The 21357-nt window shown below is 33.4% G+C and overlaps 1 protein-coding gene across 1 annotated transcript; it reads left to right on the forward strand.

The window, feature by feature from the left end:
• Positions 1-13937: 13937 nt before the first annotated feature.
• Positions 13938-20820, forward strand: LOC132738991 (uncharacterized). The gene is made up of 4 exons (XM_060726630.1): positions 13938-15348; positions 16262-16395; positions 18613-18775; positions 19984-20820. The coding sequence occupies exons 1-3, from the start codon at positions 15048-15050 to the stop codon at positions 18760-18762; spliced, it is 585 nt and encodes a 194-aa protein (XP_060582613.1). The 5' UTR covers positions 13938-15047; the 3' UTR covers positions 18763-18775; positions 19984-20820.
• The last annotated feature ends 537 nt before the right edge of the window (positions 20821-21357 follow it).

Consider the following 21357-nt stretch of genomic DNA (forward strand, 5'->3'; position numbering starts at 1 on the left):
TCAAATCGGACATTGATATTACCTGGAAACGACAAGGTAACAAAGTTCAGTATACCTTTAACAGTGATATTATCGACTAACTGAATCAAGCCATTTGGGAAATTGACAATAACAAATACGCCTACTGCCGAGATATCATTTCCGAGACTTTGGACAAAGAGAAGCATCGTCAAAAGCTTATACGTATTGCAGATACGTCCGAAGCAGGCTGGGAAACGGTTAATTGCTATACCGCTAATCCACTGGCAAGCGATTCGAGGATTGAAACTAAACTCCGCAAAGCTGAGAATCAGGCTCTCAAGAAACGCAAATCAAAAACATCTAAACGTCTCCAGTCTTCTCGCAAAGTGCCACCGTCTTCTACCGTCACTTCCGGTGCAATTTTCAATAATCCTACTGCTTTTCGCAGTAATGCAGACGACATCTATCCGGTCCTGCCTGCTAGGGGAACAAGACCTTTTCGAGGCTTCAACAGTTTCACATCAAAGTCTTCAACTTACGGATCATGTTTCTCCTGCGGTTCGTTCGATCAATTCAGGCGCTTCTGTCCCTATGTCAACAGTCCCACCGACGATAGATCAGCACGGTTTCCAGCCCAGAAGCAATGAAAATCCGGGTCACTTACCTATGGAAGATGAGTATTATTCTCATATTATAAACTGTCATAATTCGCAATAAAATAATTTAACAAATAACTTTTTTGAATATGAATCTGGCCAAAAAGACATTATAGTACGTGGTCGATTGAAAAGTCATGTAGAATTCTGGATAAATATAGGTTCAAATTCTTTTGTTATAGATATAACCAAGTCGCTTGCAACACATTAAACATTATTTCATAACTAAATTGTTCTGTTGTTCATTCTATATATTTTGTAAAGATAATGGTTGTGATCATATTGTATCCGTCGGGGACGATTTGAGGGGACAATGTTTTTGATTGCCCGAAAACAACGCTTCTTAATACAACCGTCGTCATTCTTATGGAATCGTAAAAACTATTGTAAGCAATAAACAAACAATTCTAAATATAAACAATTTGGATGATTTTCATCACATATGTCTATTTGATGTTTTATACACTTACGTGTTAATTTGAATTTAACCTAATTTTTTTTAAATATGGCAGTCTTTTTCTTATGCAAATGGTGAACACAAAGGGAGGTAACCATATGTAGTATAAGTTACCTTTCCGTATATAATATTATATTCTTTTTTACTGTTGCTGTTAATATAGGGTTAACGCACGTTTTTTCGTGTTATAACGTCTGCAGAGTCCCGAGGAACGGTTGGTGTCCGAGCCCGGTAGGGCGAGGGCTCCAACAGTTCCGAGTGACTCTGCAGACTTTATAACACGAAATAAACGTGCGTTGACGCTAGTATAGCATAAAATTTAAAAAAAAAGATTCATGATGTAAATTTAATACAAAACACCTACATTAAATGTTTGTGCTCTGACGGTAATTATCCAGTTCTACATGTTTTACGTATGCGTTTTATTTTTCCGGGGCCAACTATACTTGGGAAATTCAAATGCTCAGAACCGTTTTAATTGATTTAACATTATCATTGGAGATTAATTAACTCAAGAAAAAACAACAATAATCACTCTGCCGAAGATGAAACATGGCCCTCAGAAATTCTTAGAATGATTTCAGATTGACGGTTGAAAAAAGATCAGTGACATCAAATTCAGAATCGTTATTTTTTTCAAGCTCACAAGTTTATTTAAAAGAATATCAGGCACTAGACATGATTTTCTCAAAGAAATATAAATAGCATTTATTAATATTACCATCAATACAACAACATTTTCTCATATGCATTTTGTGTTATCTTTGTTTTGTAAGTTAATTTGAGGGTTAAACTGAATGACATAATTCATTTGTTTACATTGACAACTGTCCGTTCCTAAGAAAGGGCGACAACCAAGATAAGCGGCGATGTCTATATGCCGTTTTTTCCGGCATAGTTACTTGAATGCTGCTCACCGCTATGCGATTGATGCCCTCGAATCAATAATTTCAATATAAGACTTTGGCAAACAGGCCAAATCGTCATATTGTTTTGTTAAATTGGCCCTGTATGTATTGCGCATAGGTAAAACCGGGCTATAACAAGAGAGCGTGACTATGTTAACGCATGGTTTTGGCCCCGTTATAACATGGGCAAAAGTGAGGAAAATAGCCGATTTTATGCTATAATTTTCATAATTAGATTTTTCCGACTGTATATCTAACCGTAGATTAATGGCCTACATATATTTCAGAAAATCTTTCAAGAGCAGGGCCGGTCTACACTTAGAGGCACCAATTACTCGACACACGTTTTCCGATATAACTTGGTCACAGATTTTGATCCGTTTTTGAACACACAACATTCAACATATCATACTTATTTATCTAAAATTTTACTTCCAATTCATTAACAAAAAATAGAACAAATAACAAAACAAGAAACATGGCAATGCCATGAAACCAGGTTTTCAATAATATCACCATTGTAGATAAATATGTTGTATTTGAAATACAAATACAAGCAACAAACAATGTAACTATGTGCAATGTAAACATGAATAATGTAGGAGGAATTGCCACAGAGGAAGTGTTCACTATAATTATATTCTGTATAAGGAAAAAAAACAAAGGGCCATAATTAAATAAACAAGAACCGGTTGAACCGGGTGATGCTCCCCGAGAAGGTTCTGGACACAGGAAAGTATAAAAAAAATGAACAAAGGGCAAAAACTCCAAAATTAGGCAAAGCGGAGTTATGTTTTTTTGCACTGCACTTCTATTCAATGAGATCTATCTATCTATAAAGTTTCCTGATGATATCAGAGTTATGTCCCGGGTAAAAGTCAAAGTGTAAAAATGAACAAAGGGCAATAACTCCAAAATTAGACCAGGCTTTGTTTAGGTTCTTTAAGCATTGCAGTTCTATCCAATTATATCTAGCTACCTACAAAGTTTCATGTTGATATCTCTAATAGTTTTTAAAGTATTGTCCAGGACAAAAGTCAAAAAGTAAAAATAAACAAAGGGCAATTACTTCAAAATAAGGCAAGGCAGAGTAATGATTCTTAAGCACTGCACTTCCACCCAATGAGACCTATCTATCTACAAAGTTTCATGTTGATATCTCTTATAATTTTAGAGTAATGTCCCAGACAAAGTTCAAAGTGTCAAAATGAACAAAGGGCAATTACTCCAAAAATAGGCAAGGCAGAGTTACGGTTCTTGTGCACTGAACACCTTCTCAATGAGATCTATCTACCTACAAAGTTTCATGTTGATACCTCTTATACTTTTAGAGTTATGTCCCGGACAAAGTTCAAAAAGTAAAATAAACAAAGGGGGATAATTCAAAAATTAGGCAAGGCAGAGTTACGGTTCTTGTGCACTGCACACCTACTCAATGAGATCTATCTACCTACAAAGTTTCATGTTGATACCTCTTATACTTTTAGAGTTATGTCCCGGACAAATTTCAAAGTGTAAAATAAACAAGGGGGATAATTAAAAAAATATGGCAAGGCAGAGTTACAGTTCTTGTGCACTGCACACCTTCTCAATGAGATCTATCTACCTACAAAGTTTCATGTTGATACCTCTTATACTTTTAGAGTTATGTCCCGGACAAAGTTCAAAGTGTAAAATAAACAAAGGGGGATAATTCAAAAATTAGGCAAGGCAGAGTTATGGTTCTTGTGCACTGTACACCTATTCAATGAGATCTATCTACCTACAAAGTTTCATGTTGATACCTCTTATACTTTTAGAGTTATGTCCCGGACAAATTTCAAAGTGTAAAATAAACAAAGGGGGATAATTCAAAAATTAGGCAAGGCAGAGTTATGGTTCTTGTGCACTGTACACCTATTCAATGAGATCTATCTACCTACAAAGTTTCATGTTGATACCTCTTATACTTTTAGAGTTATGTCCCGGACAAATTTCAAAGTGTAAAATAAACAAAGGGGGGTAATTCAAAAATTAGGCAAGGCAGAGTTACGGTTCTTGTGCACTGCACACCTACTCAATGAGATCTATCTACCTACAAAGTTTCATGTTGATACTTCTTATACTTTTAGAGTTATGTCCCGGACAAAGTTCAAAGTGTAATAAACAGGATTTTCAATGTTAATGTCACTGTGACCTTGACCTTGGAGCCAGCCATGCGGAACATGCGTTTAGGCCAGTCAGTTTAGCCAAAAAATATGCTTAACATAGAACTAATTGCAACAGTTTTTATTTTGTGTTCATATGAAGGCACAATAAGTGTACTATCTCTAATAAAAAGTCCCAGCATGTTGCACCTGCCGTTTTGGTTAAAAACTAGTTTTGATCAAGCGTAGTGTAAGAATAAATTTGCAAAGACCTGGACTGCATGTACCATTACAATACATATTATTCTTGAGAAATTAAACATATAATTTACTTTAAACATAAAACTGTGTTAAAGTGACAATCTTTAGTATTTTTATTCTCTAAATTGGTTAATAAAGTATCTTATTTCTAAACTTTTAAACAAAAAATAACATATAAAACATTACCCCACCCACTTTGTTTTAACAATGATATATCTTTAAAAAAGTTTTTAGATAACAAACACTTTGAGATAATCTAAAATTGTTTCAGACACATTTTTACTACATTGATAGATGAAAAGACAAGATTATTTAAGTAACACACTCCTCATGAGTCTTAAATAATTCACTGAAAGTGAGTTTGTCCTAATGTACATGTTATCTTCTGTTATTGTTCATCTATCAATTCATGCAAATCTGCCAACGTTTGAGAGTTGGAACATGAAAGACCTTTGCAATTTCCACAACCACTGGAACATTCTAGTCCATGTTTCCGACAGGTACATTTTTTTCGAGTCACAATTGAGTTTGCAGTTACAACGAATGATTTTAAGTAGTTGTTCAGGTGCAGGGGTGAGAGACGTTTTAACGGGTACCATTCTTTCTTGACAAATGCACCATCCATAATCCAGAGGATCCAGTGATGTATCGCCCATCCATACTTTAGTCTGATAATAAACTCTAAGGGAATGATAATGTGCAGATGCTGTGGTTGGTGGAAGTGTGTGTACATGAACAAATGTAGAACTTGAAGCGACCTTATTTGAAAATTTCTGGTATCTTAATACATTAAGATTTCCGGCAAATTTTTCATCATACAAAGCGATCATCAACTTTACAGCAACACGCGATATGTCAATCAGATTATCTGTTCTAAGGAAATCATTGCAATTCTTTCTAAACACTTGGCTTGTGTTGAAAATTTTTTAAATTGCTGACTTTCCTTTTCCGAAAATACGAGACGTAGTGTCGCAGCCTGTGAATGAATCTAGCAGAGAAAGAAAAACACAGATGTCAGATCCAAACACAAACTTGGCCTTTCGAATGCCCATACTTTCCCATTCTCGGAAATTATTTTGGAAGCGGATCAGATTACTACTTCATTTAAATCATTTCTGAAGTAGAGGCAAAGTAATACCAACATATCAGTATCTTCCCCAATCACATTGACGTTATGTCTATCTGCTAGTTTGATGGCTGTTTTGACGATCAAAACATCAGCATCATCAATAGCATTGCAAACAGAAAAACCATCTCTCATTAAACACTCCCCTAGCATAAATATAAAGTTCTATTTATTTATTTCATTGCTCAAAAATACGTCTTTTTTCATTCTGCATTGTGTTTAAATCGAAAACCTAACATGTGGGCATACACGGCCTTTTAATCTTCTGTAGTGCGTCACATCTTTCGTGCATGATCTTTGTGATTAGCTATCAAATATAATAGTGACATTTGATGCTACTGCGTCATCTTCAGAAACAAAATTCCTGCACAAGTAATCAGAAAAGCATTTGTAAATTTTACCTTAAGTTTTCCCTTTATTCCAAGTCATACGTTGTAAAAGTGATCCACCATAAATAACAGAATGTGTACATTTACCATGCTTCTTTTTTGTAGATAAGCAAGAACAGTCACCAAGTCTCCAAAGTGCATCGGCCAATGTAGCCTTGTGTGGCTCTCTTGGCAAACCTGCTGTGTCAAAGAGTGATGACGGTACACTTGCTAGTTCATACTGAAAAACTTCAGGAACATTTTCAATGTATCTGTCCGCAACAGCAGTGAGACGTTGGAATAGTAATTGTGTGTCAATATGAACTGCCTCACCCTGTATCTTTATGTCATTTTTCTCACTCAGTGTAACAACTTGCATTGACCTCTTGAAACTAAATCTTGCTGCAGTTTGCCCATTCATATTTTTCACTATCGATTCGCCAAGTTCCTCAGCATTGTCAACATTTACAGATGGATCTGCTTCTACACCTGTTTCAATATTTCTTAAATTTCTGTCTGCTTTATTGAATGGTATTCTTTCTCTCAGAAAAGTCAACAATGTATTCATATCTTTAGAATCTCGAACCGATCTCGAATTGCCTGTTTCTTTGTGCTGATCACTTGTTTGAAAAGATGTTCCAGTAAATTCCTGCATGGCATTGTTCATTTGTACACAAATCGGCATTGAAAATAACCACATTGACCTTTGATTTTCTGTCATTCCCCGTCCTCTGGTTAGTCCACCGGTTGATTTAAGTGACCTCATTAATACTTGTTCGATCACCAAATCTGTCGATAACCCTGCCCAATAGCGATCGGATCTTCGAATGATATGCAATCCAGACATAAATGCTTCATATACATCCGGACTGGTATCCCTCAAACGAAGCATTGATTGTAAATAAATGTATGCACTCTTCAAATATAAATTATGACCGGATGCGGCAAAAAAAGGGAGCATCTTACGAAGGGTCACCAAATGCATATCCCAATTGCCTGTTCTTTCGGCTCTAATGAACTGTTGTAAAATCGATACCATAGTCATGTACAAAAACCACAGCCTAGCAGTACGACTTTCGCATAACTCTTGTTTTTCTGTTTCCATTACAGTTTGAAGATGATTCAAGCTTTCACATTCATTCAACGTTTCACACAATTCTTTATCTTTGTTTAACGTCTCATATACTCCAGCGAGGTCTTGCATTTCTTTATAGTTCAACATCTCTTTATTCCACGGTGACATATCTTCACTTTCAAAGTTATTTGAATGTTCAAATGTTTCAGCTCTACTATGACTAGTTTCAGAAGTGTCTGCTTTCAAGTTAGATTCAATACCTTTTTCTAGCAGCAAAACTGTTAATGCATTATCTACTAGCATGTGACCTCTGATGGCACGGTGTACAGCTTTACCAGACAGTATGTGCGTAACAGCATTTGGTGCATATATTGACTCGATCACGTCCTGTAGGCCAGATCCGGTCATAATATACCCTATACAGCCCAGAAAACTCATTTCTGTATGGAACGCCCCTAAGCGCAAAACTATTTTCTTTAACGGGCTTGAGGGTCCTTGACAGTAGATGATATCAACTGCTTTTTGATAAAGTGGCTGATCAAATGTTAACACTGGTGTTTTTCTGTATTTTTGAGATTGTTCACAGACGAAATGAAGTGTTGAATATATACATGTAGCATCGCTTGGACTTAGATCTATCATAGGCATAAAAGTTATTGTTGACTTCTTTGGAAATGATGCACCAGGCTTTTCAAATGTCTGCATAAACCCTGACCAGTTTGGTCTTGTTTGTTTCAACGGCCAAACAAGCTTGCAAAGCATGTCCAATGGCTCACCATTATTTTTCATTTGAATATCAGGTAGTGCACAAAACCGGTAGGCCTCTTCCTGTGACTCAGATTGCACGAAATACTTAATGTCAACTCTTCCAAGTGTTGATATATCATTCATTGACACGTCTTTTCTAGGGACACGTACAGTCATTGCAGAGCCCGGAGTGGAAGTGGCTATGATTCCCATTCCATGGAATGTATTATGTCCATCCAGAGTTCTTAAATTGTGGTCTACATTGTCAGCAATAAACTGCAAAAAAGGCGAGCCTGTATCTTTGCATGGTATTTTTGTTGATAATACAGCGGCAGCATTTGCTTCATACTTCTGGACTTCATAGTATGAGCAACAAAACCCAAGGCTATTCAATGTATCTACCAAGAACCTGGACCCAAAATGGTGGTGCAACTGAACACCAAGTCCAACTTGTAATGGAGCAGATAAATATTTTGGTCGACAAGATTGTATTATACTTTGTCCAATTGATGCAATTTTTACACCATTTTTATCAGATAGCAATTTTTCAAGGAAATGTTTTAAACTATCTGGTAAGTATTCAAGGTTTTTTTCTTGTGATGAAATGTCACTGAATAAAGGATAACTTTCTTTTTGATTAACTAAGTTATTGATATCAGTTTTAATTAATTTTGCAGCAGCATTAATGATTTGTTGTTTCTTTTCATCATCAGATAATTCTCTTGATTTCTCATAAAAGTTTTGAACAATAGAAGAAACACTGTGTCTTAGTGTCACAATATCATTCCTTCCTCCAATGTTACTGACAATAACCGCTTCTCCAAAGTGATCCATTATTTTCTTCTTCATATGTTTGATTGAATAAGACTTCTCTCCACATATATCTGTCATTTTGTTCACTAAGTCTGTGACGGTTAAGCTTTCATTTTCACAACTTTCAATCATATCTAATACTTTGTTAAAAGCATCTAACTGCTCATCATTTACTGGCCTTCCAGGAGATTTAATCTCCTTTGCTAACAGAGACTGTTCTACAAGATTAAATGCCCTAGGGATACTTTTGTAAGTCCTGAAATTTACACTACATGCCTGATGGTATATCGCGTCAGCTGCTGGTAAATCTATAACATGGCGCAATCTTAATTGCACTTCATTTGCCCATTCATCATTTCTCTCAAGACAGTTTTCCAAGATTTTATTTTGAAAATCTAAACTTCGAACAGGAAATACATCATGTGATCTTTTCCTTGATGAAGAAAATGTTGCAGACGAAGCACAAAATATACATCTGGTTTTAAAATCAAATGTGTTGTTGTCAGATCTTAAATTTCTAAGTGGATCTACATTCAAAGCTTTAGTTATAACTTCTTTATTTTTGCGACGTGTGTAATCTTTTCTACACTGGACATGCACCTTGTCTCCTGGCTTTACATCGACTACACTGAAAGTACTGTCATTAATATTTTGTATGCCACTACACCCTTTCAGTCCAAGTCGAACAACTGGTTTACCATCATTAACATCCTCTTGACAAATGGGACATTTCTCCATCTACAACCGAACAGGAATTGATATAATTAGAATAATTTCTCAACGTATAATATATGTAGCAAAACTGTGTGTGCTAACATATTATGTTTTGTTTTGCTTTAATCTGGTCAATCAAAAAATAGAAAATGTTTGTAAAAAACCTTTTAACAGATAGTTTATAATATAATAAATATTATATACTTGTATCCTCATGTTTAAAGGCTGATTTCATTAAGTTTACATCGTATTTATTACATACAGCTGTTCTTTGTTTCATTATGAGCTATAATGGTTGTAAAAATTAGGCAAAATGTATCCTTACGTTTTTTACTTCTTGTCCATCAAAGATTCAGAAAGATATAAAGGCTAAACTGCAATACCTGAAATTAAAATGAAATCTTAATTTTATCATGAAATGTGTGATTCTTACATGTATAAATTAATCTACTTAATAAAAATCTCACATTACATCATCAGACCTCGTATAATAATTCATTTCATGAAATAAAAGCAGACGTTTTGATGCACAAATGCATTAGACAAAAGTAAAGCAATATTTAACTTACATTCAATTACTTGGATTGGAAGACATCACTACTATTTTTTCTATTTCAATCTGACTGCACACACCTGATGCAAATTATCACCTTTAATATAAAACAAATACATAAAATTATTCCTTTTCAGAATGATTTTATCCTATGTTTATACAAAAACTTATTGAAATAATAGCTGATTCTTTGCAGATGAGAACTTTATATTAACTGGTAACTTAACTAATACCATAATATTAAACATTGAAGTTAAAAATTTAGTATGCAGCAAATTTGACTTGTGAAATAAAGTTGCTATTTAGGTGTTTCATAAAAATGCGACTTGTCTAATATGAAGAAAATTTTCATTGAACAACGTGGAACTTAAGTTACTTGAAAATAAATAAAGTACTTGACTTGAATAACTTTAGATAACTAGACTTACATTTTCCAGTTTAATTAAGTTATCTCTTCTAAAGTTTTTCATTTTAATATTTATTCACATACAATGCAAATTTTCCACCTGAAATAAACAAAACATTTAATATAGTCAATATTTTACATTTTTGTAGATATTGCACGAGCTTATTTATGACCTATCTGCGCTTCCGTAGAAAAAAAATTGGAACAGACCCTGTATTATCATTGCATTTCTTGAAATATTTTACGATATAAATAAAGCATCTACACACCATTATTCTTTATAAGCACTATAAGTATTATATTTTATCTAAGATGCCGATTTACTTCGCATTTAAGATACTATTGACTGAATGAATCTTCCTTTATATGCTTGATTTGTTTCGGCGTAACACTAAACAGACGAATATAAAGTCTTAAAAAAATAGTTACGTTAATATTTATACTGCAAACTATAATAGTTGTTAAAATAAATGATAAAATAACATAATTACCGTCAAAATAAATCCAATCCATGTAAAACACAAAATTCTTTAGGATTTTAAACAAAAGGCCGCCATGTTACTTGTTGTGTGACGTCACTAAAACCCGCGTGTAAACAAATATTTTTCGTATGGTGTACAGTAAAGAACACAACCAAAATTGCAATTTAATTTCAAAATAAATGTCGATTTAAAAGTTTTCTGCATAGAATTTTTTTTGGGACTTTTTATGATAAACATAACAATATCATTGCTTTCGCATGACACAAAAAGAATTTCTGTTGCAATTAGTTCTATCCCATACGCTTCTTTTATCGGACTAGTTCTGCACGTCATCTTGATGTGGTAAACATTTGTCTGAAGTTTCATCAAAATTCTTCAAAGGGTTGAAGAGTTACAGAGCGGACAGGATTTTCAATGTTAATGTCACTGTGACCTTGACCTTGGAGCCAGCCATGCGGAACATGCGTTCTGCACGTCATCTTGATGTGGTAAACATTTGTCTGAAGTTTCATCAAAATTCTTCAAAGGGTTGAAGAGTTACAGAGCGGACACAATTTCGTTTGACGCCCGCCCATCCGCCCATCCGCCCAGCCGCCCATCCGCCCATCCGCCCGCCATACCCCAATCTAATAACCAGGATTTTCAAAATTGAAAACCTGGGCTGCGTTTCATGGAGAGTCCTAAGTTAATCCTAAATCCTAGGACTTATGACCAACTTTAGGAGAAAAAGTTTTTGCACTTAAGACCGTTTCAAGTAACTGTCCTATCTTTGTCCTAAACTTAAGACGTATGACCAATTCGCTCTCCTGAAAAAAGTTATAAAATACAATGGCATGCGCGGTTTCGCGCTACATTGTGACGTCATGTAAACAACACTTTAAACGTCTGGCGTTAATGACTGAATTAAAGGTATTGGTGTTAGAATTTATTTTCTTAGTTAGACCATTTTCTATCATTCTAGATAGTTTTCAGAACAAAATTCAACAAAAAATTGTTTTTTTATTTATCAGATTTTTAAACAAAATGGCAAAAGAAGTCCCTTAAAATAAATATGAGTTTTGACTCCGCCCACTTTCATATTTGTATTTCATATTTATATTTTACAAATATGAAATATATTTGACTGATATTAAGAGGATATTTCTTCGTTTGAGTGAATATGGAATATATTTTCACGAAACATGATAAAATGCCATATATTTTCACGAGCCGGGACGGCGAGTGAAAATATGAGGCATTTTATCATGTTGAGTGAAAATATATACCATATTTCTCGAAAAACGAAAAAATAACCTTTTTATTTAATTTCATTATCAAAGAAAAATGGTTATGAACCCCCTTGCCTGCTACGCAACTGCAATTATACAGCGCGCAGTAATATAAGTATCGTCTTGTTTTGCACGCGATATTTAGCGCTAGATTGTGACGTCACGTAAACAACTTTTTAAACGTCTGTACAGCGTTAATGACTGAATTAAAGATATTGGTGTTCGGATTTATTTTCTTAGTTAGACCATTTTCTATCATTCTAGATAGTTTTCAAAACAAAATTCAACAAAAAAGTTGTTTGTATTTATCAGATTTTCTAAACAAAATGGCGAAAGAAGTCCCTTAAAATAAATATGAGTTTTGACTCCGCCCACTTTCATATTTATATTTCATATTTATTTTTAAAAAATATGAAATATATTTGACTGATATAGCACCATATTTCATAGGTAAAATTAAATAAAGCACCATATTTCATGTGTAAAATTAGATAATTCTCAATATCCCCTGTCACTAAATCGGTGATTTGCATGATCGGTTCTTTTTGGAAATTTATACAGTATCGAGAAGTCGATTCCTCGTCAGTATAGACGTCCAGCGCCTGTGACATATCCCCGGCGCAGGGGCCTCCGTCTTTAAAACACTACCATGAACGCTGCTATCTTTGATTTTAGAGTGGTTTTGACTTAGGACAATCTTAAGATACCTTTAAAACACTCCTAGACTTAGGACTGTTTTTGGTCATAAATATAGGAGTCATAAGTTAGGACCTTTTTTAAGACTTTCTTTGAAACGCAAAATTGTCTCAATTTTTATCTTAGGACCGACTTAAGACTTAGGACTCTCCATGAAACGCAGCCCTGGTTAATAAATATGTTACTGCAAAATGAAAACCCACAAATTGACTGTAGATATTGTAACACAATGAAAAGTCTCTAAATCCAAATGATTCTGTATAATTACCAGTTCTAATACTTTCTGTGTCACCCCATGACTATAACAAAGTGTTAACTCATGTCAATGGTTATGACGTACTGAAGGCTTAGGGAATATTTCTCCATTTCGGATAAGGGCCTAGAGTATCCATTTAAAGCCAAATATTATACATTTTTGCAACCGCAAACCTGTGTTCGCAGTAACAAAAAATGCTGATCTCTTACTGAAACATCACACTATATAGAAACAACTATTGAACGCCTGTACTGTCTTATGATAAGATTGACTTATATACATGGTTAAATGTCATTCTGTTCAGTCTGAGATACACTACTGCTGGGCCTAAATCTAATATGCTGGTGAAAATCCCAATGTGTTCAGTTATTGAAGTGTTGTGTTGTGGGCTGATAACATTTTCTTCAGCTAAGTTAATGTATTGTCGGGTGATTTGGTCATTATGTTCAGTTCTTAAAACAAACAGGCATGCGGCATCAAAATTATGTTCAGTTAAAAAGATATAATGGGAGGTGTCAACCATGACAATAAACAGTTGAGTGGTTTTATCATTTTGTTTGCGTGAGACCGTGTATTATTGGGTGATATTTTAATTATTTTCAGTTGCAATGACTGCTGTTTGGTTTATTCTGTCCAGTCGTAAAAGAGAACAGTTAAATGATAATAACATTATTTTGTGCGCTGGTTATATCCTCTTTAGTTAAATAAATGTGATGTTCGGTGCAAAGGTCGTTATGTTCAGTTATTAAAATAATATTTTTTGTTACTATCATGTTTAGTTCAGATCATATACTATTCGGTGCAGAAGTCATAATGTTCGGTAGTGAACACAAACTGTTGTGTGATACTGTCATTTTGTTAAGTTCAGATGTCATTATGTTCAGTTAAAATGATATGCTGTTGGGTACAACTGACATTATGTTCAGTCATGTAAACGAACTAGTAAGAGTTGACATAGTATTCAGTTGTTAATATGTCGTGATATCTTTATGTTCAGGTAGAGTATTATGCTTTTGAGTGGTTAAGCTATTGTGTTCACTGGTAAAAATTTACTTCTGAATGATAATATCATTTTAATCTGCTGCGTTTGCAGTAATGTTATTATGCTTGGTTATTAAAACATGATGTTCTGTGATGAAATTGTTACGCTTAGTCTACTTAATGTTATTGGTGCATCTGACAATCTGCTAAGTGGCTATAAATTTATATTGGGTTCATTCGGATATCTTCGGGTCAAACATCTTACTGTTGGAGGGAGCGACTAATTTCAATTGGTCACGTCGAGGCTAATGACCACTAAATTGCCAAAACAATTTTTCATCGGGGGTTTCAAAACGTTATTTTCATAAATCGGACAGGTCGTATGGCATTTTAAATACCCAAAGGGTTCACATGGCCACAGTTTATGGAACATTAAGCATAAGTAAGGGAAGCTTAATAAAGTCACACGTGGTCAAAGTATAAAGAACATTCTTATGTAAGTAAAGCAAACCTTATTGAGTCACTCATGGCCCCAATATATGGACCATTTTAATGACTTAGTATAAGTAAGTGGAACCTAATGAGGTCTCACGTTGCCACAGTATATAGAACATTCTTTATAAGTAAGGGAAACCTATTTGAATCACACATGGCCACAATATATTGATAATATTATATGAGTAAGGGTAGCCTATTAAAGTCAGACTCAAAAATGGTTCATTAAGCGGGTTTTACAACATTTTACAAGAGAACTGCTGCTTTAAAGAAATACGTGCTGGAAAAAAACTATTAAATTCTTTTTCTAAAACAGGCATACATTTCTCGCTTCCCGTAATATGTGACATCAATTTGAATTATATTGATTCTTATTACATCATTTGAATAATAATAAATAAAAGACAGACGGCTCCACATTAGCTAATCAACTTGCATGCGAAATGTTGGGAGATATTGCCAAATGTATTCAAGTCTATCAATTAAATATATTAAATAAATTGAAACAATAATAAAATACAAACTAATGCATATTTAAAATGCAATTACCATTAGTTTGATGGTTTGAAGCATGACACATTAAATGAGTCACGCCTAAATTGCAAGCATATTAATTTCCTAATCTGTTTATATTGATATTAAGAGAAGCTGGACAGTTTAAGGCAAGGAGACAAGTTGTAAGACAAATCATAGAAACAATGGCGTTTATTGGAGCTTTGGTTTATCTTTTCTTTATTGCTCAATATGGGCTAAATGGAGCACTAGACAATTTCAACAAATTTGTTATGGATGATACGTTAAAAGGGTATATATGTTTTGATGAGAAAATAGTCTTTGATATAACAAACGGTAAATCGGTATGTGCACTCAGATGTTCGATGGACCTTGCTTGTTCTAGTATCATATACTATCCTGATACCGGCAAGTGTATTGGTTGTACTTCCTTTACAGGAGTGAATGATCCTTTACAGAACAATTCAGTCTTCTACAAGCGAGGATGTAAGTCTATTTTTGTCTTAAACCATTTGCCTTTAGTGTCCTAAGTGACATTATACAAGTAATTGGAAGTCTGTTTGATTCATTGACTAAACTTCTGAGATGTGTTCACTTTATTTTTCCCTTTTCTATTATTAACTAATAACACATCTTAACATTCTCATTGTAAACGAATGTATTTTTTACCAGAATCATATTGTATTTAGTGTAATAATGACCACGTGACTTGATAAGTGTATAATAATATGTCAGTTCTGTTCTCCAAAAACATCCAAGGGGTTTTATCTGTTTGAAATTAAACAGCTTCTGTTTTTTTCTGTGTTTGAAAAGTGCAGTGATGTAGTTGTCACAAAAGGGTTTAATCATTATCAGAGACTGTCATGCAATCAGAGCTTCGATATAATATCAGAATGTTGTTTTAGGACATAGTTCCAATCTTTCAGCTGAAATGGAGGTGTAAAAGGACTGTTGATTGTATGTCACCGGTTTATAATATAATTCACAATCATTTTCCGAAACAGAAAAAACAATTTTCATTTAAAGATTTTCGAAAGTACATGTATGATAACGCTATTCGCGCGATTTTAGTGTTTTCACTTTGAGAAGGGATGACTAAATGTGATTATTTAAAAAAAATGTTCATTTAGACATGATTGAATATTATTGCATGGACGATGGCCTGAAACGGTCCGAAAAAATTGCAATCGATTTTTGTGAAATTTGCCTTTAATATTTGTTTCTTTTTACAAAGCTATATTTAGTGACTAAGTTACTCTTTAAATGTAGAAGAAAACATTAAAATGTTACTTTCAACAATCGTTTGCTTTAATAATTCCACGAGTGATAACAATGGTAATTGTGTCAATTAAGTAGTTAATTTGTGTCAACTTATCAATCTTTTTCCTATTGAATTCAGTTCAATACCTCGGCTGCTATGACGACAGACCAAGAATTCTGATAGAATACAATGTTCAGAAGTCTTCAAGTCAATCAACGGAAAATTGTGTAACACGTTGTCGGAACCAGGACGCATCGTTTTCAGTAACGGAAGTAAGTATTGAAGTAAGGAATTGTAGTATGTTTTGATATCAATTTTAAATACCTCTTTAGCAAGAAACAAAGTCAAGGAAACTAAACTAACTTTCACTTAATTCCATGACAGATGTTGTCAGGGCTTTGGGTTTGATTATTTTTGGCTGCATGATGGCTCATTGTTTTTTTCCTGCACAACAGTAAAATATAAAAAAAATCCTTTTTGTGTTCATTTTTTTCTGCATTTCTCGCGGAGAGGAATTCAACTACATTGTACAAATCCATTATTTTTTTAGGACTTTCGTCACCAAATACATTTGCCAGATTTTGTGTGTGCTTTTGTGTGTGAAATTGCAAACCTTTTCTATTACATGTAGGTAAAATAAGAGAAATAAATGTACAGTTACGCCGCATATATATATCTCAACGAATAGAGCTTTTCAGTGAGCTTTATTCGTCGATACCTTACTACAACTGCAAAAAATAGCTCCCACACAACGTTAATATGCGGATAAAGTTCCAAAGTATAAAATTGCATTAAATATTTTTGGCTTATGTTTCTGTTTTTCATATACAAGGGGTGTTTAAAAAATAATGTCATTTGCCTTTGTTTTCCTAAACTAAAAGTATTTTCATCATTTTAAATTACGCTAAGCCTAAAATTACTCAACGCCTACCTGAATACACCTTCTGAGTCGCTCAATCTAACTTTGAAACAAAGTTCATACTTTTTAATAGGAGACACTTAAGAGGTATTGATAAACAGCAGACCCAAGGCATTTCTCGACTTGTATCTCTTTCCAGACAGTTGGAAATTGAGTTTTGGAAACAAGAAAAAGTCACAGTGGGCCAAGTTTAATGAATATGGAGGATGCTGAGGGACAGTTACTTTTTTGATGCCAGTCACAATCCTAGCCTTATGGGCGGGACCATTATCATGTATAATCCGGAGGTACTTGATTCCTGTGGTTGGGCGTCGGCGTTTGTAGAAGGACTTTTTTCAGAACAACATTTTGTAGAACTTTGTTGCTACTTTTCTGACTTTTGGTACCGAATTTGCATTACTGGTCCCTTATTATCAAAGAAAATCACATATAAAACTTTGGACGTTTTGCATATTATTCGCCCAAATTTCATTAAAACATTACCGCTTTGGCTCAAAATAGTAAACCTATGACTCACCACCAGTAACTAAGTTTTTTCCTAAATTTAGTATACATTTTGAGAAGCTTCTGCATTTTAACACGGGATCTCTTTTGTTCGTCTGTTAGCAAATTGGGTATCCATCTTGCATTTATTTTCCGAAGTTTAAGATGTTTCTTTAAAATACCATGAACTCAGGCTAAAGACAAATTCGTCAACCGTGCTAAATCCCTCACAGTGTATTGGGTATCCTTGTTCAGCATATTCCTGTTTTTTTTTCTATGTTGTTTTTCGTCGTTGTTGTTGCGAAACGACCTTGGTGAGTAGCATCTTTGACTTGCTGCTGACCGGTTTTAAGTTGAGCAACCCACCTACAAAAAGATATGTGACATTTCACCATCCCCACCTCACGGTAAATATCTACAGGCTTTATGCCGAGTAATGTCCGACCTTTTAAGTATGCCCTAATATCAAGTACATCTTTAGCTCTTTTACCAATAATTTCATGTATAGTGTAAAGCAATGTACACTGTATCAAGCTCAGTGCAATTGTGAACGAGATTTCACCTGTGTAATGCTTCAGTGGTTATTCTATCGGTTCGAAGTGGCACACGATATTTACAAGATGATGCACAAATGACATTATTTTTGGAACACCCCTCGTACAACAAACAGGTCTTGTTTTTTAATATTGTGCATTACCATCATAACAATCATTATCATCATACAAATCATCATCATCATCATCACGACCATTATAATCATCAATTCATCATCACGACCATCATTATCATCGAAACATCAACAATAGTAAATTATCATCATTAACAGTCCATTATCAAAATCATCATCAACAACCACAATATATCATTGTTATCATCAGAATGTTATCACTATTATGATGATGTTTTTAATGACGATAGACGTGATGATGTTTTGATGTTGATGATGATCTTAATAATGTTGATGGAAAAGATAATGGAGTTTATAAGTTATGATTTTTCCTCCACCAGTGAAGCTGGAAAGTCGCCCTATCAACTCTTCTGTGTTGGCGCGACGTAAATCCCAACCAAAAATATACTTCTATAACAGTATGCCACTGAATGTTGGTGCGGTACAAGTGTCAATTTTACCATCGCTGAGAAGGTGTCCGAGTCAGAATGTAGCTGGAGTTGTTCAGGCAATACGAGTCAGAAATGTGGGGCCGCCTCCATAGGTTCTCTATACCGGACAGGAGTTTAAAAAAATAATAAAGGCATAACATATTTTGATATCGTTATTACACTTTAAAGTACGTCCGAATGATTTAGACCGTTATGTGTATTCATTATTTATCGGTATACTAGTAACTGTTTTGAGATTGATCCTGAATTTTTATATGCATTGATACAATGTATAAATGTTTTTTTAAGATCCTGGTTTTATTTAATAAGCATTGATTGATTATCGGTATAACTATTTAGATGTATCAAATTGATTGAGTCTCATTCCCCGAAAGAACTAATACTTCAATTCGTTCCAGTTACAGGTGTAACGTTGCTATTGTCCCAAAATTTTATTAAAATATGTATCAGAATTAATTAATTAATTAATTAATTTTCTATTAAATGCAGAACGTTTTTAGGATACCAGTATTTCAGTATATCAGTAATTTGAATGCTCAGAAAAGTTTCAAACTTGATACAAAGCTGTATTGGCAATCGCTATTTTTACAATAATAAAACACATGAACACATTTCGTTCAACATTTTGAAAGGCACATTATGCCTCACACACACAAATAAATCTTTTTTTTTAGAAAGTTAAAACATGTATTTTATAATATTAAGATAATAGTTTTAGACCATGTAATATGGTTATTATCGCCCGAATAAAATAGCGCTGAATGCGAATTTGTGTTTGTCATAAAATTAGCAAAATACAAACAAAGTAAACTCTTGTTTCCATACAAAATACTAAATAACTTTTACTAACCTAATCATCGTAGTTAATAGTTCACATAACTGGCCAAAGTAGATTAATGGAAACTAGAACAGGACATTTGAAATGAAAAAAGCTTTTGAGAAATAGAAATTAAAGCATTTCTTGGGCATAATTGGCCTTTTAAGGTAAAAACAATAGAAGTGCCGATGTCTAGCGAGTCATGTTCATATAAATTATTCAGCTCATCAGATGACGTTTATATACGTCATTTAGTTTATATATTATTGATGTAACACATACATTAAATTTTATATTGTTTTTTTTTATTTTCTATTGAAATTATTGTGCACAAAGTCAGACAATGTCGTCAAAACCAACAGGCACGAAAACAATATCAATAAACCCACACGCTTTGATCTTTTATTTCAGTTAATAAAACAAGTTTACAATCTATATGAAGCAATTTTATTATTGTGTACATAATTTACTGTTCTTGTCATACGAAACTAATTATTATAGTATTTTTTTTTTTAATTTCAGATATGGATTAATTTCCAGTGCTCTTTATAACTTTTAATAAAGAAAGAATTATTGACAATATGTGTTCCAATACAACAGAGGCTATTCAGTTGATGGACATAGAAATAATCAATTTAAGGTATAACCACGTTAAATTACTGTTATAAGGAATTGGGACACATGCATGCAAAATGTAAACAAAAATTACCGTAAGGATACTTTTTCTGAATAAAATCTTGGTTATTAGAAGGGCTTTTTTCATGAAATAATCAGCCTTATGAAAATTGATTGATTTCCCTATTGATAAGTGTTAAGAAACAAATTATAACACTCAACTAACAAACAAACGCCTGAAGCAAAATGATTTTTTCTCCTTTAAATGTTTGAAAAAAGTATAATACTGATACCCTACCTTACAATCCGTAAAATTTACCCAAATGTACTGTTTGCAACATTGATTAAAATACTTAAGAAATTATTAAACTTTTCCTTTCAAAAAGGGAACCGAATATTATATGAATAATGTTAAATGAAAAAAAAGTTGACCCTCCTGATGGTTGAACGCACGATCCTCAGTTTCAATGCAGTTGACATTATTTGTAACCTATTTAAATACTCTTCAAAACTTAGGCAATGCATTAGAATGGTCATACATTATTTCAAATCGTTCTAGTTATATTCTGATATTTAAATATGATTTTGTTAATTATTCGATAGTCTGTATGCTTTCTTTTAAATTATTTGTCATAAAATATAATTGAGAATTCAACTTGTTTATCTTATGTCTGTCAGCAATATTGTAAGTAACATTACAAATAAAAAACTAAATTTTGTTTATACTTTCATATTAATTTAGTATTTAAAGATCCTGTATGCTTTGTAATTGTGGTTGTATACCACACTTGCGTGAAACTATATATGTATATAATTATGCTAATACATCTATTTTCAAACATCGCAGAATATTTAAATATGTACTGCAAATATTTGTACATATTAAATGTAGTCATTTAATTATATGCATTCATTTCGTATTGGACAATTTGACTTAGAAGTTATAGAAAACAAATTTCTAATTACCTCCCTTTATTTTCATGAAATATTAAATTTTGTAATATCTTTATAAATAATGCTTTTTGGAACTTACAATATTGATAAATCTTAATTTGAGCATCATATTTTTTTATATAAATCCATAAAAAAAATGTGTTACAGGATCTTTAAAACATTTCGTTATTTACTGTATAATTCACTTGTAACATTTTATTATCAGTCAGATAAAGGTAACATAGAGGATCAAGTCTACGTTTTGTTGTTGCTTTTTTATTGTTTTATTTTGTCCTAGATGTCTTCAGAAGTGAAAAATATCGAGATATTATAATAAAAAAAGAATGT

The sequence above is a fragment of the Ruditapes philippinarum genome, unplaced genomic scaffold (assembly GCF_026571515.1).
Source record: "Ruditapes philippinarum isolate M1 unplaced genomic scaffold, ASM2657151v2 ctg14109_1_1_1_1, whole genome shotgun sequence".
Taxonomy (NCBI): Eukaryota; Metazoa; Mollusca; class Bivalvia; order Venerida; family Veneridae; genus Ruditapes; species Ruditapes philippinarum.